The following is a 27,616-nucleotide window of genomic DNA, read 5'->3' as shown; positions in this document are numbered from 1 at the left end:
ATTGTGCTTGCTATTCAAAAAGTGCCTTATTAAATTAAATTTATAAATGAACGAAAGAAACTCTACAATGCCTCTCAAGTGGATTCCCTGTGAATCTTAGGCTGTCACATTTAGCTATATATTCCAGGTTAGATGGAATTATAATGAGAGCATAGAAAGATTTAGTAAGGATAGAGAGTCATAGAGAGTGACAACAGTGCTGAATGAGGCTGATAACTACACTGAAGTGCACCACACTACTGAGGCTTCAGTGTGAGCACGTTTCAGGGAGAACAAAAGTACACAGCAATATATGCAGTTGCTACCGTTACTACATAAATACTCACTCATTAAAATAATACAGAAAAAAACCCCAAATCAGTGTTACACTGGAATGCAGGATGAGTAAATACTTGTTGTGGAAAGGATGCCTGACTTAAAAATCCAAGCGTGTGCCACATGCTTACCCTCTGCAAGAGATCTCCAAATTTTCATTAAAGGTATGGTATTTTGAAGTATTGATCAAAACCTTTAACATTTTACATTTGGTCAAAGAATGTTATGTGAACACTCTGTTCACGACTTATTTTTCAGGAATTCCAAAGCATGAAATAGTTTGAAGGACTTCAGAAATGTGGACCTCCTAATTGGTTGCAGGTAATACAAACTATGTGGTACAAGCTATGTGGTATTGCAGTATTGTCTTGTTCTGTGTGATCTTCACCTGGCTTTCTGGTAACCTAAAAAATTGCATTTTCTCTTTCAGGATACTTTATTACATTTGCACTTTTCAAGACATATTTGGAGCATGTGGTTTGCAGCTGCTGAATGGTGTTCAGAGTTCTGCAAGGTGAGTACAAAGTCCAGAAGCTTGACATATTTATTTTCTTTTCTCTTCTCCTTTGTTTCATACCTTCCTTATTCCTCCACAAGTGAAAGTGAACCTATCTAATATTTCAGAGGAGTAGTATAGGAAGATGAAAAGGGCAATTTTAGCTAAAAAGGGTAATTTTGCCTCTCTTGTTTGAAGAAAGATCAAAATATTCTGACCAGCTACAGTTACATAAAAATGTATCAAGGCAAGAAAAACATTTTTTTAAACTCCAATTTTCAAACCACATAGGACTGATTTTTTAACACTGTGGCACACTGATTGTGCCTGGTTTGGGATTCAACTCCAGGCAGCCAAATCTGCCTGTGAGCTAAGGGATGAACTCTACCATCTAGTTGACAGAGCTGTAATCAATAAAGGTTATGGAGCCCGGTGAGATCTTCAGCTGACTGCTTTGTCTTTAGATGCCCACTTTATGGTTAGTTTAATACCTTCCAAACATCATTAATTAAATTAACTGACCAAGCATTCAATGAATTTGTTCACATATGGACATACAGTAATGTGTGGGATGCCAGAGGATGTCCAAAACATCCTCTGGAAGATGGCAGGTAATATAGAAGTTTATAGGTGTATTGTACCCTGCTGGAGCAAGGCAAAACACTCAAAGGCATGGCAGGTGGTGCTGGCCACCTCTGTCCAACCAATTTAATTGAGTCCTACATCTCCATTGGCCGTGAGTTGGCTAAAGGCCTGCACACGTGGCTCACAGGCAGGCACTGAGAGTAAGCACATACATGTACATGTCTAAAGTGAGAACATAAACCCTACTGCAGACTTTAAAAGTGGCAACTCTGCAATTCTGAAAAATTTATGGCACCTGCCATCTTTTTCAAATGTCCCCAAAGATCTGCAACTCTAGGTGTCTAAGCAGCTGAAAAATATCCAGATTCTGAGTCAAAAGGATAACTAAGCGTGGCTTTTACTAAGAGTTCATACAAGGAAGATTAACTCCCATGGCACTAATTCCCATGAAGTGGAGAATGCCAGGAGAGAGGCTGTCAAAAGTAGACAAGGCCTTTTCAGCACAACATCTTTTCCTCTGGAAATACAAAAAAGTCTCTTTGGAGTTACTTGATAAAAATTTCTGATCTCTGTGCTAAACAACTAGTATTTCATTATTTCTCTGTTGACTTCAGAAGAGCTGCAGGGCTTCCAGAGGTAATGAAAATGAGGCAATGGATATAAATGCTAAATATAGATTTAGGAATCTAACTTAGAGCTCATAAACAATACTAAGCCTTTCTACAGGTGTTACTCTTTATGCATGCCCATTCTGCCATAGTATGCCCGTAGTATATGACTATGTCTATTTCATAATATTATTAATAATCAAATAAGCCATCTCGTTCATTATTCAGGTAAAGAATTTATTGCTTGAGCCTTTAAAGTTTTCTTTTATTATGGACACTAAGTGTTTATGCAACTTGGAATTCAAGTTTCTGTGTACAAGAACATGAAAAGTTTATGAACAAGTTACTTTTTGATGTCAAGAAAATAATTTTTAGCTGTTAAAAGCAGAGCATAATAATTTATATCTACAGGGGGAAAAAGAAATAAGTTACCCTCTTTGCCACACCAAGAAGCCTCTATAGAGAAGGCAGACCCCAGAACTTTTCATTGTCTCTGCTGGGAAAAACTGGATTTTAATTTTAATGGAGTTAGATAGGATCTATTTTTAGGATATAATTGTTTTCTTTTTTGCCTTTTTTTTCAATCAAAAATTGCAAAGGTATTCAAATATCTCAGTTGCTTTCAGACAGTGTTATGTGGTATCATCCTCCACAGTATAATGCTTAAAATCCTTTGGTATTAAAATGTTCATGATTTATCTAAGATGAGCTGTGTTTTATAAGACATGCAGTAATTTTCTTATGTGTCATGATGCTTTAGTGCAGTGTAGTGTAATCTAATGCTTTCTATAACAAGTGTAGCACAATGTATTTTTCTAGCATGCTAATCTGATTGGCAGTGGTGACACTGACAAGCATTTTAATGTTCTCATTTTTGTTCCAGATATCACTTTGCATTGCTGCTTGTATCATTTTTATGTGTTTAAATCCAAAAGATGAAGAAAAAAGTGGAGAAGAGTGAAAAACAAAGCCACAGTGGGGAAAGAACATGCCATGGACACCTTCTACCATCAAGCATGGTCATTCCATGCTGTCAAGGCATTTATCTAAGCCTTACAGTAGACTGGCAAATAGAGTGGTTACACAAAGAGCATATAGTTTTTTTCATCTTTTCAGAAAAAATGAAGATTCAGTTCAATAAAAAGTATGGAATATTACCAGCTGGGTCTTGTGTTTTTCTAAATGGTCTCATAACACAAAATGAGCAATAAGGAGTGTACAGTGTAAACTTCAAATTGAATCATTCTGGAAAGTTAAAATATGTTTCCAGTGTTGAAATTCCATTTCTCAGCCATCAGAGGGATCTGTGTGAGCTCTTTTATTGGAAACCTTTTCTTTTCTTAAGCAAATCAATTTCATTGTAGCCATCGAGATAAAGATACGTATGCTCTGTTCAGCTGTGGCAAGCTTACTGGCCAACAAATACTCATTTCTGCCAAAATGTGTAAAATGTGTTTCCCAAAATTAAGCAAAAAACAAAATGAACCATGAGCAAACAAGTGAGAAAACCCACACAACAAAGTGCTACAAGTTGAATGCATTCCCAAAGAGCAGACACTTCGTATTACAGAATATCAGCAATGTGCAGCTTTTCATTTCATACCATGTATGGTTCCAGTTATTTTGAGCACTCCAAGTTATGTTGTAGGTCATAAGTATGTGTGTGCAGCCCTAAAAGGGACTAAAAATGCTGTTGTGCTTGTTCTATTCCCTTCTTTATTGCTGAGAAACTGGTTTTACTGATGGTTAGTGCATTGCTTGACCCCTTTCACACTTAGTGAAGTCTTGAGGGATGAAAAATTCTACAGCAAACTGAACAAAAGTCATAGATGGCCCTTGCTAAGGCATGGAGAAGGTTCATTGGATGACCAGTTGTGTTGCAGAGCGGGGGTCCATTGCTTTGGACATATTTTCCTGGAAAGTCGATTGCTCTTGTATTGTTATTCTCTATTGCTCTTGAAGTCCTTGCTCCCCACAAAGCCAAGATGATTTCTCTGAATGTGCTACCTCTGAAATTATCATTTATACTGAAAACTCTGTGTCATCATCTTTACATTTCTTCGTAGGGCCTGCACTAGACAACGCATGCTGAGTGGATCATTTGAGGGGCAGCCAGCAAAGGAAAGGTCAATACTTAGTGTCCAGCATCATATACGACAAGAACGCAGGTAAAAATGGACAGAAGGGATGGTTTTAAAATATTCTTAAAATAAAGGTGAAAAAAGGAATTAAATTTGAGCAATCCCTAACATATGTAAAGCCAAAACTACTGACTTGTACAAAGAACTGAATTCTACATTCTTCCTTGTAACCATAATGAAATTCATTGTACTGTATAAATGGAAAAAATGCCTTTTTATTTCAAATGTCATTTCCTTTGCCAACTACAAAGCTATCAATTTAAAGATCAGAAGGACAGAAATTGGCTTATGTTAGACCAGATTGAAAACAATTGAAGAGCATATAAGCTTCTGATGTTAGCAAGAGAAAAATGATAAGAATTTGAGATATTGAGTGGCTGAAGAGCAGTGCTTAATAATGGTCATCTTATAAAGGTCAAAATTTCATCTTGAGATGTATTGTTAAATTGATTATGATTGTTTCAGGTCACTGAGACATGGTTCAAATAGCCAGCGAATCAGCAGAGGAAAATCTCTTGAAACATTGACTCAAGATGTAAGTCCTCATAGAAATGCTGGTTTCAATTTGAAAATATAAGAAATAAGAATAGGTACTATCAAATAAATGCTTGTGTAAGACTCACTTCTGTTTATGAACTTGCTTGCAATTTGTCTTTTGAAATCTTGAAAGGAAGTCATAAGACAAATGCCGTAACTGCTTTAGAATTATCCTCAAAATAATTGACATGATTATTTCACTGATAGACTTACTGTTTTTGGAATGCTTGCTGAGAGAGTCACTGAATCTGCAGACACTGCATTGGGAACACAACGATTGCTACCCAGGACACCTTAAAAAGTGTTAACTCTGAAATTAGACAAATCATTCAGGCTGGCAAAATAGCACTTCAAAATTTCTGATGGAAGTTTAGCAATATTTTCCAAGCAGCAGAACTGTCAGACAAAGGGACAAAGACTAAAAGGGAGAACAGCAATCAAGGATTTCACTGTGGTATTATTTCATGTAGTTAAGTGCATTTTCATTTCTGCAAATTCATATATTTTGTGGATCTCTGTGACAATGAAAAGTCAAGGGGCAATATTAGTCACCCCATTTCCAAACTATCTCAGTCTTTAAAGGTAACTAAAGCAGATGTGGCTTTGCTAGTATACAATAGTAAGGATAACACCCAGCATTACCCCACCAGGGGTGCTTCAAAGACTCACATAACTCAGAACAGTAGTGCTGATTGTTCCCTCCACTCCATGAGCTCAGACAGCATCCTGCCTCGCTCCCTCCCTCTCCCTCAGCCCTGCACTCAGCAGTCACTACCTGTATGATCTGCATGCCTCTCAGCCTGGCAGCCATGCAGCAGGCTTGAGAAGCTGAAAGAGTGTGTAAAGCCTTTTCTTTCCTTGTCTTTGCCCCTAGTAACTTTGATGGTATTCATTCCAGTTCAGAGAGATTGGCTGGACTTACAGGACCTCTGTTTTTTAAGTTAAACGTTAGATTGGATGGAGCCTCAAGCATGAAATTAGAACTGAAATTAACCTTGATGAAAATAAGGAGCCTTGTGCTGTAGATAGAAAATACTGTGCAATATGCTTGACTGAGTTGATGTGCATTACATTTGGAAATAAAGATCTTTCATTTGAATATTTCTATGTAAAATACCATATCTTGCTTTCATCTGAAACATTAAAAAACAACCCTCAGACCTCGATTAAAAGGAATCATTTTGCTTCTAGCACTCCAACACAGTGAGATACAGAAATGCACAGAGAGAAGACAGTGAGATAAAGATGATCCAAGAAAAAAAGGAACAAGCTGAAATGAAGAGGTATTTAAAAATCAAAAGTCTGAGTGCATATTTTCTGTATTAACTACTCTCTGTATGAAGTTAAAAGTATTAAGAGTCAACATGAAAAAAGGAACAAAGTGTAAGGGATAGTTTTGCCAGGCATAATGTGTAACACTTAATAATTAACGATTTTTCAAAAGGAAAGTCCAGGAGGAGGAGCTGCGAGAGAATCACCCGTATTTCGATAAACCCCTTTTCATAGTTGGCCGTGAGCACAGATTCAGGAACTTCTGCCGAGTGGTGGTACGGGCTCGCTTTAATGCGTAAGTTCATTTCATAGCAACATTGGCTCCAATGGGTGTTTACTTCCATGTCCTTAGAAATCAAGTTCTAACTTGATTTTCATTTACAAGGAAAACTGCATATAGTGTGGTCACCAGACAAGCTGGCAGCCAGTTGTCTGTGGTGTCGTCTTGCTGTTGGAGGAAAGGAAGCAATAAAATGCTGTGTAAGGGCAGATGTGTTTGAGCAGTCTGTGATGCTGAGGTGGACAATACTGTGGGGAAACTGCAGGCATGAGCTGAGAGGAAAGGCTAATGTTTCCCACTTTTAGACCTTTGGGAATCAGCTTGCTATTCTCTTCCTGTTCCTCATCATAAGGTGAGAAATTTTTATACACCAACAGTTACTCATAGAACAGAAGGTGAAGAGAAATGAATTGCACCTATGCTCACCCAAATACTCTCTAGCCCATAGTTAGGGACCCAGAATGGAATGGGGAGGTGTTCAGCTGTGGGAGATAATAGGAGAAAAGCTGAAACCTGATGAAAACCAGGAGGACTCAGCAAGTAAGCTGTAGGTATATGTGAGTGTGGCATGTACAAGCCATGTACAAGCAGCTTGATATAAAATCATCTCACAGCTCTTCTTTTAAACCTCTGTCTCTTGCTGGCGCCCTGATTTTAAAAGGTTAATGCATGTCATCTTGCAAAGAGACAGTGTAAGATGGCTCAAGGCTATGAGCTTGGCACTTAGAAGGACTGGTTTCAGCAGCTGCTTTACCACTGATTTTCTCTGTGCCCTTCAACAAATTACTTTTAATTAGCGTAGCAGGATGGTTAGATACTCAGTTTTAACAATACGTGTATTTAAGTTTCTGCCACCTTTGTAGAGACGTGTCCTTGAGTTACATCCCCACTTTTCTATGCAGCTGCTAACTTGATTGTGGTGCACTGGTCCATGAAGCAGTTGCAAATTAAAACAGAAAAACAAAACACACAAACAGTCAATCAAATCCACTTAGCAAGTGGATTGCCTCTTAGCATTGTGGAGTGCCCAGTGGTAACAGGATATTTATATTAAAACAGTTTAAATAAAATATTTGCAATTACAAGAATAAACTGATTTTCTTAAACAGTCTTTTTTTTCATTTACTTATCCTACCTGCTTTATTTGTTTTCTCATCTAGCTTACCAAGTAAGATATTTTAGATACCTTTTTCAAAATTACAGGATACATATTTTCTTCTAGTAAAAAAGGCTGAGGAATGCTGCTATGTACAATGTAGGGAGAGGCATGAGTCTAAGAAGCAAAAGTCATTGGATTCAGTGGAAAGGCACCTAATCCAGTATGTTCTGTGTACTTACTGGTGTTAAGTGGGTGAACCTGGCCTGTGGAAGATGTTTCTTGTTCTCCTTGTATGTCTTGTGCATTCCTGTAATTCATAACCATGAAATCTGTCTGGTGGTAATTCCTCAAGTGTGTTCAGTCCATTTTTCACTTTAAGCTCAGCAAGGAAGTATTGGCAACTTCACATCCCAATGGCTAGAGCCCTCCAATGAAATATAGGATATGTCACTGCAGATCCTGTCTTGGCATGATTTCCTGTGGGAGTTGGAAGATAAGTAAAAGTGCCTATAACCAATGGGCCAGGGGAAACTTCTTGGAAAGTATTCTTGTAGCTTCTCCCACAGCAGTCATTCTACTTTGTATGAAATTGATAAATAATTGCTGCAGCAAGAACTTAACTCATGTCACCTAGATACGTGCATATTACTTACAGAGTTGTTCTCACTCTTTGACTGCCTAGTGGTGTTTGGATATGGTAGGTGGAGGACAGCAATTACATGGGAAAATTCAGATACAGAGAATATAAAAATATTAATCAGAAAAAGATTAAAGAAATAATAAAAGACGAGAGCTTGTGGAAGGATTTTTGTGAGAGTGTGTGTGTGTGTATGTGTGTGTGTGTGTATTTTAACTGGGGATATCATACGATCACAGAGGCATAGAGTGGTTTGAGTTGCAAGGGGCCTTAAGAATCACCTAGTTCCAACCCCTCTGCCTTGGACAGGGACACCTTTCACTAGGCCAGGTTGCTCAGAGCCTCATCCATCCATGGTCCAAGAGGTTTTGAAGTAAATGTGAAGAGCATTTTGGTAAATAAAATTTGGTACATAAAATAAAGCAGGTTATCCCCCTTATTCCCAAGAAAATTACAAGATTAAGTCCTTGTTTACAAATTCAAGACCCAAAAAACTGTCAGTTCAAAGAATCTTAGGGGAATTACAGGTATGCAATGAGTTAAAGTGATACTATCTATGTTGATAATATGACTGAAATTGCATAGAATTAAATGAAACTTATACAGACATTTAAAATAAAGACAAGATAAAATGGAGCCTTGATTTTGGACAGAAATTACTTTGAGTTGACGGATGCATGGTATAATTATAATGCAGACAAAAATAAAATGTAAATTACTGTATCTTTTCTTCTTTTTATAGTTCTAAAACAGATCCTGTTACTGGAGCTGTGAAAAATACCAAATACCATCAGCTTTAGTAAGCACTGCAAAAGTAACTTTGCTTGATCACATAAGCCTGCAGTATAAGTGTGTGTGCACACATGCATGGATGTGTGTAAATGTGCATGCACATGTGTATGTCTCTTCCCCCCCCCCCCCCAAAAAAAAATGTTTTTCTTACTATGGAGTTGTTTGGGGAGAAGGATGAACAGGAAGAGAATTTTTTAATCAAACTTTTCTTCTTCACTTGCATGTAACTCCTCTAGTTTCCTACATGTTTCTGAAATACTGAAATCTTTGACACAGCTCAATTTATTTTTCATAGGAAAGCACTTAACTGTAGTGTAGGCACAAAACAGGTACACAGAGCTCTGGGCATTTCTGTAATGGCACTTCCTTATGTATCGTTCGCAGTGACTTGCTGGGTTTGGTTACTTACCTGGACTGGGTCATGATTATTGTTACGATATGCTCCTGCATTTCCATGATGTTTGAATCCCCTTTTAGAAGAGTTATGCATGCTCCAACACTCCAGGTACTGCCACCGAATCGTTTTACAATTATTGAACCCCAGTCACCTTGCTTTTCTCCACTGCCTATTCCTAAACTATGATTGTTCTCTGCTTTGATTTTCAGATTGCTGAGTATGTTTTTGTAATATTCATGAGTATTGAGCTTAATCTGAAGATTATGGCAGATGGCTTGTTCTTTACACCAACAGCTGTCATTAGGGACTTTGGAGGAGTTATGGACATATTTATATATCTTGTAAGTTTCTATATTTATTGAAGTTTGTTGTGACATTCTTAATTTTTATATATTTGGTTATATAAATGTTTAGTAGTGTGAAAAGGTTTGGCTCTGTACTATGATACAAATGCAGTAGTGTACTTTGTGTTCAGACACCATTGTTTTCATGTGCAGTCCTATCAGTTATCTGTACAAATACTTGTTTAGACGTCTAAAAATACACTGATGTGATAAACACCTGGCAACTTAGTGTGGGGTCATTGTATAGCCCCTTTTAATTCTTTATTTGTTGATATGTTTTTACTATCAGATCTGATGTTCCTTCAGAGTAAATTCAAGATCTCTGACATTGCTTCAGCATTTTTATGCAGGAGAATCTTTATTTTACCTGTTTCATAGATACTAGTTGCTTCTTCCCCTCTCAACAATATTCCTGCTTTACTGAAGGTGTTTCAAAAGCCTTTACCATTTGACAGAGGGCACATCTTTGTTGCTGGTATTGCTGTAGAAGAAAGCAAAGCAACATTTTTCTATATCCTATATCTGTCAGTCGTGGTTCTCAGGGAAAAGTTTCTCAATAGTGCCCTTTTTTTCTGGGAAATCTCTTGCATTTAAATACAAGAGGATGGTGTCCATTTCCTCTTCACATATGACAGTAAACACCACAGAATGTGTCAAAAACTGTGCTCAGTATAATAGAGTATGAAATAATTTCTAACTGAAGAAATTACTGAGAAAAATGGCTTTGATGGATTTAGATTAAATCTTTCAGAGATTAATCCACCAGGCAGATGTGCTGCATAAAATTTGTCATGACCAATTTGTATCAAAGATTCCACTGTTAGCATAAATAAAAATATGCATACTTGTACAAAACCCTGTGCAAACTGTAGTATGCACAATTCCTATGTGCTTTAGTTTCTTGAAATCTCTCTGAATCCCTCTGCTTGTCTGAAGGAAAATTTAGGTGGTGTAGTTTGGATATTCCAAATGTGACTGTGGTGATGTTAAAAGAATGTGGAAGAAAGTCAGAAGCACTGGCAAGTCTGTTTGTTTTGGTGGGGTGGCTGTCTTTTAATTTTTTTTTTTTTTAATTATATTCTGTTTTAAATCATTGGTGATATCATCTTGATCCTTCATTTTTTTGTGCACTTACTTCTTTGTCATACTCTCACCTCTGTCCCCCTATAATAACACTGGCTTTTAAAAAACAAGAAGCACTTAAGAGACTTTAAATCAATAACCATTTGTCAGAGATTGTTCAGGCTACATGACACAACTATGCTGTTTGAAAACACTTTCAAATACATAACATTCGTGTGATGAAACCACATGGTGATAAAACCGCTTATGCCTGTAACAATGTAGTAGGAAAAACTGTCAGGAAAACTGTTAACAGACTTTCCAGGTGAGGATTTCTCAGTTTCAGGGTAGAATGTCTGAAATGAGAAGGAGGGAGAGGCATAATGCTGCCTGCTCCAAGAATATAGTTTGTGTCCGTCTTTTAAATCAGCCTAATTTATTTTTCCTTTGGGAACTACTCCATCTGATTAAGATTATAAAACTGATTTTGAGTCAAAGGGGGAGACAAAGACAAGCTGATTCCATTAGTTAGGACAATAAGCCAGGGCATAAGAGAGCTAAGCCCTTTTTGTAAAAAAGATTTTTTTTGCCTTATTCTTTCCTCTAATTTTAAGATAGAGAAGTGCTCTTTGACCTTCTGTGCTGTGTCTATGCCAGGTAAGACATTGTAAGCCTGATCCTTCTTTGCCTCTTCCTGTCCTGTTACCCCCAGGTGAGTTTGATATTCCTGTGCTGGATGCCTCAGAACGTCCCTGCCAAATCTGGAGCTCAGCTCCTAATGGTGCTCCGCTGCCTCCGACCTCTTCGAATTTTCAAACTGGTCCCTCAGATGAGGAAGGTGGTGCGAGAGCTGTTTAGTGGCTTTAAGGAAATTTTTTTGGTATGTGCCAATTTTTTTTTCTTGTAAAAATGTATGAAGGTGTAATAAGTTAATATTTTGATATAAAATTCATGCTTTCTGTTCTTTTCACTGCTGTTGTCTGTTTATATTTCATTGTGGCTGTCACTGCAAATGACCACACAACAGGCTAAAAATTAGAATATAAGTAACTCATACTGAATAAAGCTGCTGTAATAATTCTTTTATAAATTATATTACTTGCTTAGCATATATTTGGTCATAATTACATAGGACTACTGAAAAAAAATCTACCTCTTATTCACAGTTCTAGTTGGTCAAGAAAGATGAGTAGTAGTGGATGGCAGCTCTGCAAGAACAAAAGTAAACCTGGTTTCTGAGCTGCAGATCTCTACCTTCAAGTTTTTTGAGAGGCAGCCAAAAACAATACAGTTGTTCATTACATCTTTTTTGTTATTATTATGATCATGGTCATGCACTTATAGTAATAAGAACAACAGTGGAGTCTCCAATTGCTTGATCAGAACATAATCTATTGTCTTGGGACCCTATGTGATATTGGGCAGCCTAAGCAACAGCCATTTTATTCCTTAACAGAATGCTTTACTAGGTCAGGTTGTTATAAAACACTAAGCTACAGAATACTTGTAGACAGCAATAGAACAAGGACAAAAAGTAAAAAGCTAGTGGGCATTCCATAGATACTGTATTCTGTTAAAGATATTTACATTTTAATTTGCCCATGCTTATCTTTATTGGAGCTATCCTGGAATTAAATACCCAACAACGGCTTAATCAGCTTAATTAGCCTGAATCAGCAAAACAGAAGCAGCACATATGCAAGTACTCAAACAATGTATTTAAAGTGAGTGGCAATTCTTATGCATACAGAATTTAGCAAGGTAGTACACTGAGTGCAAGAAAGCTTTCATCCTTATCTGCAATTCTCAGATCCTATGTTAAAAATAAGACTAATATAACACAGCACCTGGTTACTGGATCAGAACCTAAAGTAACATGTCTGTTACAAAAGCCATATCTCCAGGTTTATGCCACAAAACAATCCTCCCTGCAGTTCACCAAGGGAGCTGATCCTCTTCTTCAAGTCTGCAGAAGAAGAGGTTGACAAGTACAACTTCATTTTTACAGGTTTCTATTCTTTTGCTGACATTAATGCTTGTTTTCGCAAGCTTTGGAGTGCAGCTATTTGCTGGAAAACTGGCTAAATGCAATGATCCTCACATCATCTCTAGGGTAAGAACTGCTTTTCTGCTTCCAAATATTGGTACTTTGTGCCATTTTTACCTGCTGGGGAAAGCAAGTGGGGCAATCAGAGCTATCATATGAGAAACAGAGATCTTGGGCTCTTTCTTCTTCAGAAGCAGGATGATGGAGGGAAAGGTGATAGAGGAGTCAGCAACTGAGGGTAAGGATGGGTTTCCACATAAAAAGTAAAGCAGGTCCAAATATTGGAGACTGTCTTAAAAAAAAATTGTCAAATGAATGCCATGTTATCTGCAAAAGACTGGCTGGCACATGGAATTAATCATGGAAAATGACACCTTTGCATTCCTAGGTCCGCAACTGAAAAACAGGTTAGACTGCTAGAGGTCTACATCACTGGGGATGCCATGTGGGTTACATGGAGAAAGTTAACTGTGTTTCTTACTTCATTTGGAGAAATATCATCATCACCTAAAGGGAGCAGTGGTCTTTAGGAAAGAGGTGAAAGGCTATGTAGTCTTGCAAATTGTACAGCACTGTCAGTCCTGAAGGAAGGATGTATTTCTCATGTGGGTAAAGGTCCATGACTATTAATCACAGACTTATAAATAACCCTTCATTTCTGTGTATATTGCTTTCCCATCATGGCAAATGTGCTATTTATGCTGCCATGTTGGCATCTCTCACAGGGTTCTGTTTAATCTCAGTCTGTGGTTTATTTCACTATAGGAAGATTGTCATGGCATCTTCAGAATAAATGTAAGTGTTTCCAAAAATCTCAATTTAAAGTTAAGACCTGGAGAGAAAAAGCCTGGATTTTGGGTGCCACGAGTCTGGTGAGTTGCTACACTTTGGCCTGTCTTTCTTAAAAAATGCAGCTGTTGGTGTAGAAAAATGGTTCAAATGTGATGACATCAAATTACTTGTGGAGGGGTTTTATTGTAACTCAAATGATATTAAGTGTAAAAATTCTGGCATATTTAGTAAAAAGCCAGAAATATGAAATTTTCCAGACTTAACCTCCACTTCATAAACAGAAAGGAAGAAAAAAAACCTGCTAGGTACTGAACCTATATAGGAATTAGATTTGATTTGGTTATTATTACAGCAGGAGCTATTTTCTTGAAAAGTATCATCACTTAGTTGTTCTTTAGGACTATTATGAAGGCATCCTGAGAGCCATAAAGCAACAATAGAACCTAAGAATAGATAGGAAAAGATGGGAAGAAAAAGAAATGGAAATCAACCTGCCTACAGCTACCCATAAAAACAAATGATCATATCATGTCTAAAAACAGCCTTTCTCTTCTATGGCCATCAACCATGCCAGCTAGCAGTTTCTTTTTTTTTCCAGTGCAGGGAATCCTTGTGGTCTATCTGGTGCAGAAGTGCAGTCAAAATTATTTAAAAGCTAATGTATGTTTTTGATTAGTGTTCTGATGAAGTCCAGTTAATATTTTCCAACACCTGAACAGGCAAAACTCACTCTTTTTAATTGTTTATATTTTTCACTTGGTTGGCATTTTGCAAAATCAGCTTAACAGCTACAATTATTTTAATTGGCCATGTCTGTGGATAAAGAATGTACCAGCAGTGGTAGATTCAGAGCCACCCTACACTAATGAAATAGTATGCTGTGATTTGAACAGTCAGTGAAACTCTGACATCTGCAGAAGTCTTTGTTTCTGTATACTTCAGAGAAATTCTTCCTCGAGTAAGCAAATCCAATCCTGTTCAGCTTGATCCAGAAATAAGCAAAAACTGTCTTAATCAGCATAACTGTAAACTTTGGGGAATGCTTTGTTATTGCAGAAAAATGTTTTACCGCAAAGACATTTATACCACCTGTTGGTTGTCAGGCCAGATTTTCAAGAGCCAGATCTTAATATAAGGACTGCATTAAAAAGAAGTATCTACATCTGAGAGTTCTCTTTTCACCAAATGGTTGGATTCCAGAAGCACCAAATACTTAACAACTCTTCTGGAATACAACTATTTACCTTATAAACTGTCGAAAACTCATTGGGCTCCTTGGATTATCTGGCTCAGATTGTGGAGGCAGAGCAAAGTGCTAACCTAGCCCAAAGAGAGTACTTTTAATGTTAAGCTGGAAACATTGTCTTGAATCTCAACTGATAAAAAAGGTCAGAGCAGATGGTATAGGAAAGCCAAGAAGATGTGACGTCCTCTCAGTAAGTTTTGCTTTATACTATCAGTTCCTCGTGATAATGAAATAGAGAACAGCATTTTCTAAACCATCTCACTGACCTTGGAGTCCAGATCTTTTATGTGTGTTAGAGAATTATCTCCTGCAGGTAAATTTATTTTAGAATCTGGCCAATGCCATCAGATCGATTGTTTTCTTGAATTCTGTATTTTTCTTACGTCACTGGCAAAAGCATTAAAATGCAGCAACATAGAGTCAATAGAATGGTTTGGGTTGGAAGGGATCTTAAAGATTCTCTAGCTTCAACCCCCCTGCCATGAGCAGGGACACTTCCCACTACACCAGGTTGCTCAAAGCCCCATCCAGCCTGGCCTTGAACATGTTATAAGCTTTACTGCTGTGAGTCAGATTCTGAGTAAGAAAACAAAACATACACAGGGATCTAAAATGTTATGCTTTACATATTTATTGCTGTTGCTATTGTTTTCTTATTCCTGATATGAAACTTTGATATGTTTCAGAGAGGTTTCACACCAACTTTGCAAGTGTTAGACTATGAAGAATCAAGGTAAGAAATAGAACAACTTTACTGCTGAAGTTACACCTATTTGTGTACTGCATTTCAGGGCAAATCCTCGGAATTTTAATTTTGATAATGTGGGCAATGCAATGCTGGCACTATTTGAAGTTCTTTCGTTAAAAGGCTGGGTGGAAGTCAGAGATGTTATTATTCATCGTGTCGGTCCGGTAAGGAAACACATCAGAGTCTTTCAATTCTACAACAAATAACTATGAATTTTTTTGACTATTACTTATTTTTGTCTATTCAGATCCATGGAATCTACATCCATGTTTTTGTATTCCTTGGCTGCATGATTGGACTGACCCTTTTTGTTGGAGTTGTCATCGCTAATTTTAATGAAAACAAGGTACTAAGTGAGGTGGTTTATTCTGAGTGAGGGGGGTTTATTGAGTGGAGAACTGGCTCTGTAAGAAATCTGAAACTGATATTATGCTGTCTACGTTACCTGATAAGGCTGTCTTTAGTACTGCCTTAACAATCTCACATTTTGTGAGACTGCAAATATGGCTTCAGATACACTTGATCCATACTTGCTACAAAATTGAAGCCTGTGATGACAGCAATCCATCACACACTCTAACAAAGCTGTTAGAGTTTATTTATAGTGCAGCTGTGCTGCTAGATGGAGATTAAACATAAAGCAAGATGTATTTACAGATGCAGCTGTTTAGCTTGATGTAGGCACACATGGTGGCAGATAAAAAGACATTATGCTTCCATGTGTTGCAACTAAGGGGTCTCTTTAGAACCCTCCCATTGCAGTATTTCAGATCCAAAGTAAAGCTGAGTGGCTTTTTCCTTACAAACAGCAGAGTACATTGTAGAAATAATTGTCCATCACTCAAATAAAAAGGTAGCTAGTGTTCTAGGCAAGTTCACATGGGCTTTTTGGATTACCCTGAAAAGGAGAAAAACCTGCCCCCAGAGGAATTGTTTCCCAGCAGCTCATGTCTACACTTGTTAAAAGGTAGAATCCTCTGGATGGGACTGCTGCACATACACTGCACAACCTTTAATCTGAGGGTTTTTTCTGAGCCTATTATGGTGCCTCTGAGGCATCAAGACAAAATTATTAATTTTTTTCATCTTTCAGTTCAAGCTCACAAAAATAATGAGATAGGATATTTTTATCACTTGTGGCATGGGAGGGAAAGGATGATTACACGCTGTGGGGTGTGGAGATGTGTGACAGCCCAGTGTGCTTGTGCTGGAGCTGGGTGCTGGCTATGGCCCTGACCTGAGCTCAGCAGCAAACACAAGAGTTGAGTTTGTCCATCAGGGAAACCACTTCACTCCTTCTGGAAAGGAGCCAAGTAGCACTTTACTGTGCATTAATGTGGGCAAGCAGGGCATCATGAAATGGGGTCAAGAAGATTGTGAGCCAAAAAAATTGCCTAAAATCTCTCCTGTTCTGAATGTATTTTTATGTTTACGTAATTTTGGTGAGATGAAGTGCAGTCATTCCTGTTAAAATGTATCTGTTCTAAAGAACAAGGAGCAATGTGCTAATAATTTTTTTTCTTCTTCACTAAATTTTGACTGGTGAATTAACAAAACTGAAATTTCTACAGTATGAGAATTCCACTGGATTTTTATAGATGCTTTTGTCACTTCTTGTACAGCTATGCAGTATTACTCTTCCTTCAAATTTGTCAATACACAGATGAATACAAAAAGCTTTATGCTTTTTGTCCTTGCTCACTAGTAACAGTTCCCTGTAAATTACACTGAACAGGCGCATCAGGCAGTATTTCTATAGAATTCACATGATACTTAAAGTATAAGTCTTTCATATGTTCTGGTTCAGCTTCTTCAGTTGTTTCTTAGTAACTGGCAGTGGCATGTAATGTTTGTTTTTCTTTCTTTTTTCTTGACTTCTTGTTACTTTTTATGTATTTACTATAGGGAAAAGAAAATGTTTTCAGATTTGAGTTGAAAAGATTAATGTTAATTAAGTGGGCAAGAGTTTCAACCCAATTAATATTCAAATAGAGTGAAGAAATGCCCAGAAACTAAAAAGAAGATTGTAGAGAGATGGCTGGCAACTAGCCCAGAGAGTGAGAGCAAAACAATCCACAGTGTGAGATTAGGTTGCATTTTCTTAAAACTAGTTACTTGACCAATATATTAGTGTTTAAAGTAGATATTTTCTTTAGAAATTTCATGGCTGACATATGGTTAGAACAATTACAGGAGTTGTTGACAAGGATCGGAGTTGGACAATTACTGAATAAACTATTTTACATGAGAACAAATTTCTAAATTTTCTAAAAAGAAAAAATATTATAATTTCAGATATGCTCTAGTTTTTCATATGAGTTGGAACTGCAGCTGTAGAAATGCTGGACTGGCAAGTACTGCAGCAAGCTCTGGGCTGTGTCCTTGGTTGTACCAGTGACTGGGCAATAGCCCAAATTATTCCAACCCCCAGCCCCATTTCAATTCCCACCTATCACTTGTCACAGCTCCCAAGTTCCAGGAGTTCAGTCAGCAGTGAAGATGTGATCAACTAAAATATTAGCTAGCACTTTGAGCTGAAGTCCAAATGCAAGCACAGCTCCTCCAGCCCTAGATCTGCTTGCAGTGCTCTGCTCTGTGGTTCCCTTATGATGATCCTGCTTGTAGAACTGGCAGTTTCTGAGCAACAAAGCAATTTGGCACCATTATTTCTAGATTTTACAAAAGTCCACTCTTTTTTGCCACCTTTTGTCTTGTTTGCTGTGAAGGCTCTCCAAGAATATAAACCAGACATGCTCATTGAGGTGTTGTCTTTTAATCTGTGTTTCTAAATGGTGTCGTTTGGGGTTGACAGGAATAACCAGCATCTTTACATCTGTCACTTTGTCCACACTGTGTTGGAAGGCACCTCTTCCCAGTGTACCATCTAGGAACACAGCTCTATAAAGAGATTATGATCACTAAGAGGACGAAATCCTGACCTTATCAGTTGCACAGCCAGCCACAGTTCCAGCATCTACACAAGCCTATGCCCAGCAAGCCCCAAAGATCACACCAGCCCTCACCCAGCTCAGTGCGGCTCTTTTCTGACTGGGACAGGAGCCAAGTGTCTGGGAGACAGGCTTTTGACATTTACCTTGAAAAGGTCTCCTTTGTTTTTGTAACTCTAGAATCCTTCTATGAGATTTTACAGTTCTCTGAAGTGATAAGGAACTTACTTTGCTGAAGGTCATTTTAGATAACATTGAATTGTGTTTGAAGTTTGCTATGTTATGTGAACATTTACACGCATTACTACCACCCGCACTAAAGGTGTGTCTTCACTTCTCTTTGAGCTTCCTCTGTGGAGAACTCTTGTAGATTCATAGCATACTATTATTTTATTTCAATTACACCCCAAGCAGAAGAGCTGTGGAGAGCAGCGGTGGTGTCCTGGAGGGCTCCTTCCCTGAAGAAACTGTAGTAGCACTAGCAAGCCACAGGATTTTCTGCTGCAAAGTCCAGACAAAATCCACCATTCTGCTTCCTGGCAAATGACATTCAGTCAAATGGAAGACCTCCTGCAGTGTTTCACTGCCCACACTGGGCTGCTGCTACACAGGGCAGCAACTGTGCCTGCTGAGTTGAGGCCCAGAAACTCACAGCTAATGCATCCAGAAATCCTCTTGAGTAACAGCTGATACTTCAGACTTCTTTCCCCAAACAGTGTGTTATTTAAGGGAAGTTGTGTATGTAACTTTATCTCAGCCACCAAGGAGAATGTTGTTTTCATGTTGCAGTGTTGAACACTCTAGCTGTTAAATGACAAAAGCTTTTATATGCTTCTCTTTGTATATTAAGGGGACAGCTTTACTGACTGTAGATCAGAGACGATGGGAGGATCTGAAAAGCAGACTGAAGATAGCGCAACCTCTTCATCTCCCACCTCGTCCGGGTATCAAAGATATTTTGATTTTATTCATGTTGAGCCCTAGTGTTCGTAATTCCCCAGGAGTCTGCAATTCAAATTAAAACTGTAATCGTGAGGCCACTAGGAGGTTGTGCATAAGTTAATGTGGAAACAGGCTCCAACTACAGATCTCTCCATAAGGCTATTAAAATCAACCCAAAAAAGGTTGTGCTTCGATGGTTTTAGGATAAGCCTTAATGAAAAAATGAATTTCTAAATGAAAAATATTTGCAGTTGGCTGTAATGATATGAATGGAATGTATTAACCTGACAGCAGTTGAATGATACACTTGCCGTAAAAGTACCAAAGCTTTCATGCAACACTGGTGTTCAGTATTTGAAATTATATGTTCAGAAGCCCTGTTTGATATGGAAAATTGTGTCAGAAAATTAGAAATGTATTTTGAAAATGGGAAAGGATTATTTTGCCTCTAATGAACATGGAAAATATGTCAAGAAATAAGGGGGAAATGTCATTTTGTATTTTAGCTCTCCTCCTCAAACTCTTTCTTTTTCAGATAACGATGGCTTTAGAGCTAAGATGTATGATATAACGCAGCATCCATTTTTTAAGAGAACTATTGCTGTACTTGTTCTGGCCCAGTCTGTGTTGTTATCAGTTAAGGTAATTGTGTCTCTTTTAAACGTTTCATTACAGTAGTACAGCATGTGTTGCACATTTCCTAACACCAATTAATGATCAGTTGAGCCATTAGTGTGATGAATGCGAGGAAACATGATTCCTAGATACAGCAATCTCTGTTGGCATAGATCACTGTAGATTAATTGTAATGTGGAGCTGAGTCAATTTCTGCCTTTTTGTAGTGTTGTCCACTGTTTTTAATTTCTAATTAAGCTGTAAACCTGAGAGAGTACACCGAGATGCCATTCCTGTCTGAGTATATTTTAAAGTGAAATCTATTCATAACAAAACCCTCAAGAAAAGTTAAGGCAGTGAAGAGGCATTTATTCTGTTTAACAGCTATTCTTCTATGAATGGATTATGTTTGCTTTTCAGTGGGATGCTGCAGATCCAGTGACTGTGCCTTTAGCAACAATGTCTGTTGTTTTCACCTTCATTTTTGTCCTTGAGGTAAAGTAGTATATTTATGACTTCTTGAGAGTAAGACTTGTATTTATATATTTCATTTTGTCTTTAGGGATGCTTCTCATTCTTCACAGTGGTGTTTATTTCTGAATGTGTACATTCAGGGTTCTCCGTGTCACTTGTCTTTAAACATGTAAGAAGAAACTTTTAATGTGTTGTAGTCATACTTCTCTACAACCTTGAGCTTTGTGTCTTTTGATATATATTCAAGTCTGAGTATTTAACAGTGTGCTTTGGTGAACCCAGTGAACTCTTTTCTTGCAGAACATCTCATGTTACCTTCCCTCCATACAACAAAAGGTCTATGTTGTCTAATGGAAGTTCTGCTTCATTCATTTATGTTTTTCCTGATGTGTTCCCCACTATTCTGTAGCTGTGAAAAAATCAAACCTTTCTCCATTTTGTTTTAAGTATCGTACTTCATTTTAATATCTTTTAATAAGCTGCACCCCAGCTCCAGTATTGTCTATCTTTTGTTGCACAAGTCTGGCTCCTGTGTGGTAGCAGCTCTCTATCTATGAGAATATTGTTACTACAATCTCTGCAAGGTGTATTTAGCCTATTTTCATAAGACTGGAATCTAATGATTTAAACACATTTTGAAAAATGTATATTTTTTAATGTATAAGGATATCCATAGTGTAACAAAGCACACACTTATGATGCTAAAGAAGATGTTTCCTCTGTGGTTAGGTTAGTACACAATTCTTTATAAGTTTTTGGTTGACTACTTTTCTTGTCAGTCCCCACTGAATAGCTGACACTGACCACTATCAGAAACAGGATAGTAGACTATGTTTCCCACTGCTCTAATCCAATATGACAGTTCCTATGTTCCATTGATAGGTTTTGCCAGCAGTGATGAATAAACAATGAAGTGAAGACCTTGTAGCAGCTGTAGCTAGAGTATGTCCATGTTGTTGCTTCTCTTTTCCCTACCCAGGAGAAATCAGTATCTCTGGAGAGACTGTGCAAACACAGAAAAGTTTTATTTGTGTCATACTCAGGCAGGTTTTAATTTACCTAGTAACTATGTCTTTGGAAATACTTTTTTCTCTTATACTGCCAGGGGAAACAAATACACTTCTAGAATTTCAAAGGAACTTTGTCAGAGCCAAGAAAAATTTGTTGGCTGTCTCAACAGGCAAGCTATCACACTGTGAGTGCACACACAATTTATGGAGAGAGGAAGCAGCTTCTTGACCAGGATCTTCCCTAATGCAGCACAGTCTGGTTTCAGAGTCTGCTGTCTGCTTTCTGCATAGCTGATGGTCCCGTGTCCAACCCTACACCTCCTGATTCAGCCTTAAACCTCTACTGCTTACATCCTAAATATGTGGTATAGAAAATAGGAAGAATTTGAAGATCTCACTTTTGTTACCACACTGATGATGACAGAGTAAAGGGAGATGTGATTTTTTTTTATTTCCATGGTGTGGTATTCAGTTCAAGTTTATGGACACCTGAAGCTAGGTGTTTAAATTCTACATGTGAGGTAGGTGTTTAAGCTGTTACTGTGATCAAGGGAGGTGAAGGGTGAAATTCAGTTACCTCCACTAGCCACTCCAGAATGCCAGGGATGTTTACAGGTCTTATGTCATCCTTGCAAGTCCCATCCATCCATCCATCTTCAGTTCCCTAGGGCATCTCAGGTGACTGTAAATCTGGTATAAGGAGTCAAGATACCTTAGGTAACTCAAATGATAATTAGAGATTCAGAGACTACATTGTTCACTTTGTAGTCAGGCTTCAGAAAACATTATAAGGTAAAAAGCTAACTGGAAAATCAGCCTTTTACCTCAAGCTAGTGTCTTCTTATATCTGGTTTCATTTTCAGAAATGTTAAATGGCAGGGTTGCAAGGTGGGATGGAAAAAATAATGTAATGAATGCCTGACATTTACAGCCTTTTTATAGTGACTCTTAACCTGCTCTGAGATTTAATACAACTTGTATATGAGAAACTCTTAAGCGTTCCCTTTACATGCATCACTCTACCTTGGTATCTGTTACCTGATGTGACTATTTCTGTGACTATTAGTATCTATTCTTGAGCTTCTCATCTGCATTCCTGTAACCTAAATTGGAAATGTCAAGCACTTTGGAAGCTGTCTTTTACCAGGTACATTGTAAAACGTACTGCCTTTACTGTTCTTAGCTTTTTTTTTTTACATGCTGCTGAGTAGAGATGATTCTGAGTACAGAATATTCCTTAAAGCAAGAAATATTTGCAATATATGAAAGCTTTTTAATTAATCCGAACTGTGGTTGCTGCAGAACACAATTATATTCCTGAGTTCAGATGTGTTTATGTCATTTTAGCTTGCTTACAGACAGTTAGCTAGCTAGGATACTGCTAGCTTTTTTAGCTATGTTATTGACATGACTTGTTTAACTTTAAGCTATCTGAAGCCCACATTCACCTCAGCAATCTATACATTAAGCATTAAGTCTGTCTTTGATACTTGATGGAGACAAGAGACATTTCAGAATGCTGTCCATCCCTTGGTCATCTGTGGTCTTACACAAGTGCCAGTTTTCCTTCATCCAAGGGAAGCTAATATTATCCAGTTAGTGCACGTGGGAATATTTAGCTGATGTGAAATCTACCCCTCATTGTTTGAAACTATTTCATAAAATGGACCCAGTCAAACATTTTGGGGAATGGAAGAGGATCTCATGGCAAGGAATAATCATTTCTTCATTACAAGTTAGAATTTTTTTTATCCGTAGGTCACGATGAAGATTATTGCCATGTCACCTTCTGGCTTCTGGCAAAGCAGAAGAAATCGGTATGATCTCTTGGTGACATCTCTTGGAGTTATATGGGTGATACTTCACTTTGCCTTACTGGTAAGATATACAAAATGCAATTCCAGTGATTAAAATTATTTTGTCTTTAAGCACCAGCAGTAGGATTGCTGGTATATATTCAGATAAACCTTTGAGAGTTCAATAAGGCTGAAATATGTCTGAAAGAAACTAAGTTTGATGCTAAGAAGAATGAATCATTGTCTTGGACAATCATGTAGTGCAAAAATTGTCTTACTGGTACAAGTTAGAGTGTGTAAATGTGGTAGAAAACAAGTCTTTTGGAGGGATGTAAGTGAGGAAAGGAAGGAGACTGAAGAGAGTGAGAGTTCTTGCTAACAGTCTTATGAGCATGAAGGAAGAAAGAGGCAAGGTACAGAATACAAACAGGAGCAGAGGACTGGAAGAAGACATAGGTTCAAAATTGCTGAACTAGACAAACCCTCCCAAACCCAACAGCAATTCTATACCACTGGTGTTGGTTAAGGGGCAGTGTTTAATTCAACAAGACACATGAAGGAGAGCGGAGGAAATCAGCTCTCCCTTCATTTCACATGTTTTTTAAATTTGACTACACTCCTGGTTTCTTTATTTACAGGAGAAGGAGAAGGGGTGGTTGATACTTGTCATCAGTCACAAGTTGTCAAAGTCACAACCTTATAATGTCTGCAGGATTCTCTCTTGTCTGCCCCAAGTTCTGTTTGTTTCTGTTCTGTTTTGTGTGACTAGTCATTTTGCCCTGACATTCACAGTTTGCTCAGGGAGCTACTAAGTAGCTTGGAAGGCCTGAGGAGTTTCTGTAACCCAGCAATTGCCTAGATGAGTACACTGGGCCTGATGGACATAATTAATAGAGGACTGACGTTTCTTTGGCTTGACGTGTGAGGAGGTTGGGTTTGTGTTCTTTATATTGTTGCTACTAGTTTATGATTTATTTTATATGGGGACTGCCCTACATTACTAAAAAATCAGTTCTTGTGATCTGTTCAAGAGATTCCTGGGGGACCATATATTAAGTCTTCTGTGTTTGTGTTCCAGAATGCATACACATACATGATGGGGGCATGTGTAATCGTCTTCAGGTTTTTCTCCATTTGTGGGAAGCACGTAAGTACAAATTAGGAACTACAACTATTGCAGTGCTCATGTATAGATTAAAGGACTGGATGCTGTGCGTCTCTAGTGAAAATTCTGTAAGGCTCAGTTTTCTAGGAGAAAAAAAAGGAGATTTCAAGCAGCAGTCTCCAACTCTACATGCTGTCTTTAAAATGTCAGGATTTTAAGTATATTGTATAATAATGCGATGGTTACTGGAAAAGTTAATTTTTTTAAGAAAACAAAATGCAGCTGCAATACTGCAGCTTTTAAAAATGCTCTCTACCATTCTGGACATACACTATGCTACTTTCAGCCCTTTCCATTTCAGTGAGGTGTGATGGGCATGCTCTTTATTTATTTTCGCTGCAAGACTATTGTAGTGGTGGTTGAATGCACTCATTTTGATATGATAGTGCTCTCTTAAAAAAGTTTCTTCCTCCAGACTGCAGGTCTGTGTCTTATGTCTTTACGCTGTATGTCTTGTCACAGGAAAGGATTTATATTCAATTTAAAAACAATTTTGGGCCAAGATGTTCTTCTGGAAACACTGGAATGGTGACAAAGCAAGTCACTTCTCAAGTTTACATTTCTTTTGTGTTTGGATTTTCTCTGGTGTAATGGAGAGTAGACTGGCAGAATAAGCATAAGCAGAGAACAAACACATTTATTTAACAAGTGGTGACACTGCATTCCCTTGCTGTAGAACTTCTTAGACTATCCAAATATTTTCTGTGAAGTCTGACATATTAAAGTAAATGATAAAAAGACTGGTGTACTAGGTTGCCAGGGTTAAGAACAGTAAGTCAAAGGGTTTGTTCAGTAAAGATAAAAAGTTTTCTTTCAATCAGACTACACAGAGCCTGTAGAGCCTTGGAAGTCAAATGAAAAATCCTTGCTTCTCCTATGCAACCAGACCAAGTGATTGCCTTCAAAGCTTTCTGATTGATTGTAAAGTTTTTTCACGGTTTTAACCTATTGGTTTGTACTTTCATGTTACAAACTGTGTCAGTTTCACTAATTTACCTGTCCTGATCCAATGTGATGACTAAAGGTCAGCAGGAATTTGGCACAATTATAAAGAAAAATGACGCCCTCAGTCCCATTAAAGGGAATTTTTCATCGCATCCAGAGTAGTTAAGGGTGTTAGGACAATCTAGGGCAATAAATTTATCAAGAGTAAAATATAAAATATACATGCATGGGAAAGTAATACCTATTATCAAGGACTACAGCCTATGAAATTTTCATAATTATGTTCTCATCTTATGCTCTTTGGCCAACTTTGCAGAATCATAGACTCACAGAGTGGTTTGGGTTGAAAGGGACCCTAGAGATCATCTCGTTCCAACCCCCTTGCCAAGGGCAGAGACACCTTCCACTAGACAAAGTTACTCAAAGCCCCATTCAGTCTGGCCTTGAACACTTCCAGGGATGGGTCATCCTCAGCTTGTTTGGGCGACTTGTTCCTGTGCCTCAGTACCCTCACAGTGAAGAATTTCTTCCTAATATCAAATCTAAACCTACCCTCTTTCAACTTAAAGCCACTTGCCCTTATTCTGTCACTGCATGGTCTTGTAAAAAGTCCCTCTCCAGCTCCCCTGTCACCCCCTTTTTAGGTACTGGAAGGCTTCTGGAAGGTGTCCCTGGGCTTTCACAAACTTCCATGAGAAATTACTAGCTTAAAGAAGCTGTACTGATCTTAAGGAAATCCCCTTCTCTATACATGAAGACAGTCCTTTAGGTAGGCTGCAGTACATGTGGTTTCTGTCTAACAGTTAGGATCACTTTCAGATAAGCCCAGAGTAGTTTACTGCACCACTGTTCATGCATTGCTAATGCTGATACTTCAGGAAAATACTGGTCCTGGAATATTATAGTTGAGCTTATGCTGTACCATCACGGTACTATCCTACACTGTATATCCTATATATACTTCTTGAGGAGCAACATCTTGACCTTGTAAATGAGGGAGATGTGCTGATGTCTATAACAAATAAAAAGCACACACAGTTCAAATCACATTCATAATGTACCATTTTACTGAGCTCATCCATTAATGAATGTGTATAAAGGATTTGTTGTCAAAATGGCAAGTGTAAGAACTGTTTTTTTATCTTTGCTTTCCTGAATGCTGTCATGGACTGCTTTTTCTCTGTCCTTCCAGGTGACACTAAAAATGCTGCTCCTGACTGTGGTTGTCAGCATGTACAAGAGCTTCTTCATCATAGTGGGCATGTTCTTACTGCTTCTTTGTTATGCTTTTGCTGGAGTAGTGTTATTTGGTACAGTGAAATATGGAGAGAACATTAACAGGTACAGTATATAGTTCCTACCTCATGGGGAGGTTCTTTAAACAGCCTGAAGAAATCACATTCTGCTAGAGAAGTTTATCTGTGGTAAAAGCCAGACAGATCTTCAGGTCTGGCTGAAGAGTTCTAAACAGAATTTCTGATAGGAGACACGGTCGAGTCCTTGTGCATTGGGCCAAATGACACCTGATCCAACCCAGAGCAGACTGAGAGCTGTTCTTCATTATGCCAGCTGAAATATGCTTCAAAGCAGTACTGTGCTAGCCCACAAGCTGCTGAAACACAGTGTACCTACTGCATCTTATTAGCATCACCCAGGAACAGGATCCATATACCAGGCTGATACAGAAAGGAGACACTTCTTTGAAATGGCTGTTAGCTGGATTATTTCCCAGTCATCATCAGGCTTACAAAAGAAAATGGAGACAGGAAATAGGATCTGGCCTTGAGTTTTCTTTAGATCTCTGATAAAGTGAGCTAAAATACTCAGACCTGAGTATTGAGTGTCTGAGCTAGAGTTCAGTTATTGTATTTTAAGTCATGAAATAAATATTTCAATGAGCTCATTCAAATAATACTGTAACTATTTTTGGGTTAAAATAGTAGAACAGTAGAAAATGGAAACATTTTTTCTTGCCAGTGTTTTAATTCTGGGAAGTGAAACAATCTCTCATTCTCAATCTCTCTCTCTCTCTCTCTCTTTCTTTAAAACAGACATGCAAATTTTTCATCAGCTGGCAAGGCTATTACTGTACTCTTCAGAATAGTCACTGGAGAAGACTGGAACAAAATTATGCATGACTGCATGGTAATTACAATACTGCCAGAGATAAGTAGACAAGAAATGAGAGCTACCCTTCCATCTCAAACTGTTTTCCGTATCTTAGCTTTGTACAAGGAATGTTGGGCTTGCCTTTATCTCGTCAAGAAAATAATGTTCACTAAACCTCGGAACATGACACACAAATTGCAGTTCCAGTCTCATA

At 38.0% G+C, this 27,616-nt stretch overlaps 1 protein-coding gene across 1 annotated transcript in view; it reads left to right on the top strand.

Moving 5' to 3' along the window:
• LOC121673376 (sodium leak channel non-selective protein-like) overlaps window positions 1-27,612 on the top strand; it is a gene marked incomplete at both ends in the record, with an annotated part of 49,191 nt that extends 21,579 nt beyond the window's left edge. The window contains 19 exons of the mRNA XM_042046637.1: window positions 4,071-4,172; window positions 4,611-4,680; window positions 5,874-5,965; window positions 6,127-6,249; window positions 8,713-8,769; window positions 9,147-9,267; window positions 9,369-9,500; window positions 11,278-11,445; window positions 12,574-12,678; window positions 13,378-13,484; window positions 15,442-15,562; window positions 15,646-15,744; window positions 19,197-19,290; window positions 19,824-19,930; window positions 20,324-20,398; window positions 23,146-23,265; window positions 24,262-24,330; window positions 26,486-26,634; window positions 27,345-27,612. Coding sequence (XP_041902571.1) covers window positions 4,071-4,172; window positions 4,611-4,680; window positions 5,874-5,965; window positions 6,127-6,249; window positions 8,713-8,769; window positions 9,147-9,267; window positions 9,369-9,500; window positions 11,278-11,445; window positions 12,574-12,678; window positions 13,378-13,484; window positions 15,442-15,562; window positions 15,646-15,744; window positions 19,197-19,290; window positions 19,824-19,930; window positions 20,324-20,398; window positions 23,146-23,265; window positions 24,262-24,330; window positions 26,486-26,634; window positions 27,345-27,612 — 2,179 coding nt within the window. The remainder of the gene's footprint in view (window positions 1-4,070; window positions 4,173-4,610; window positions 4,681-5,873; window positions 5,966-6,126; window positions 6,250-8,712; window positions 8,770-9,146; window positions 9,268-9,368; window positions 9,501-11,277; window positions 11,446-12,573; window positions 12,679-13,377; window positions 13,485-15,441; window positions 15,563-15,645; window positions 15,745-19,196; window positions 19,291-19,823; window positions 19,931-20,323; window positions 20,399-23,145; window positions 23,266-24,261; window positions 24,331-26,485; window positions 26,635-27,344) is intronic.
• Window positions 27,613-27,616: the final 4 nt, after the last annotated feature.

Source organism: Corvus kubaryi, unplaced genomic scaffold (assembly GCF_017639235.1).
Source record: "Corvus kubaryi isolate FWS band 111438036 unplaced genomic scaffold, C.kubaryi_AGA036_p1.0 65371, whole genome shotgun sequence".
Lineage (NCBI taxonomy): Eukaryota > Metazoa > Chordata > Aves > Passeriformes > Corvidae > Corvus > Corvus kubaryi.
This window is presented reverse-complemented; position numbering and strand designations above follow the sequence as displayed.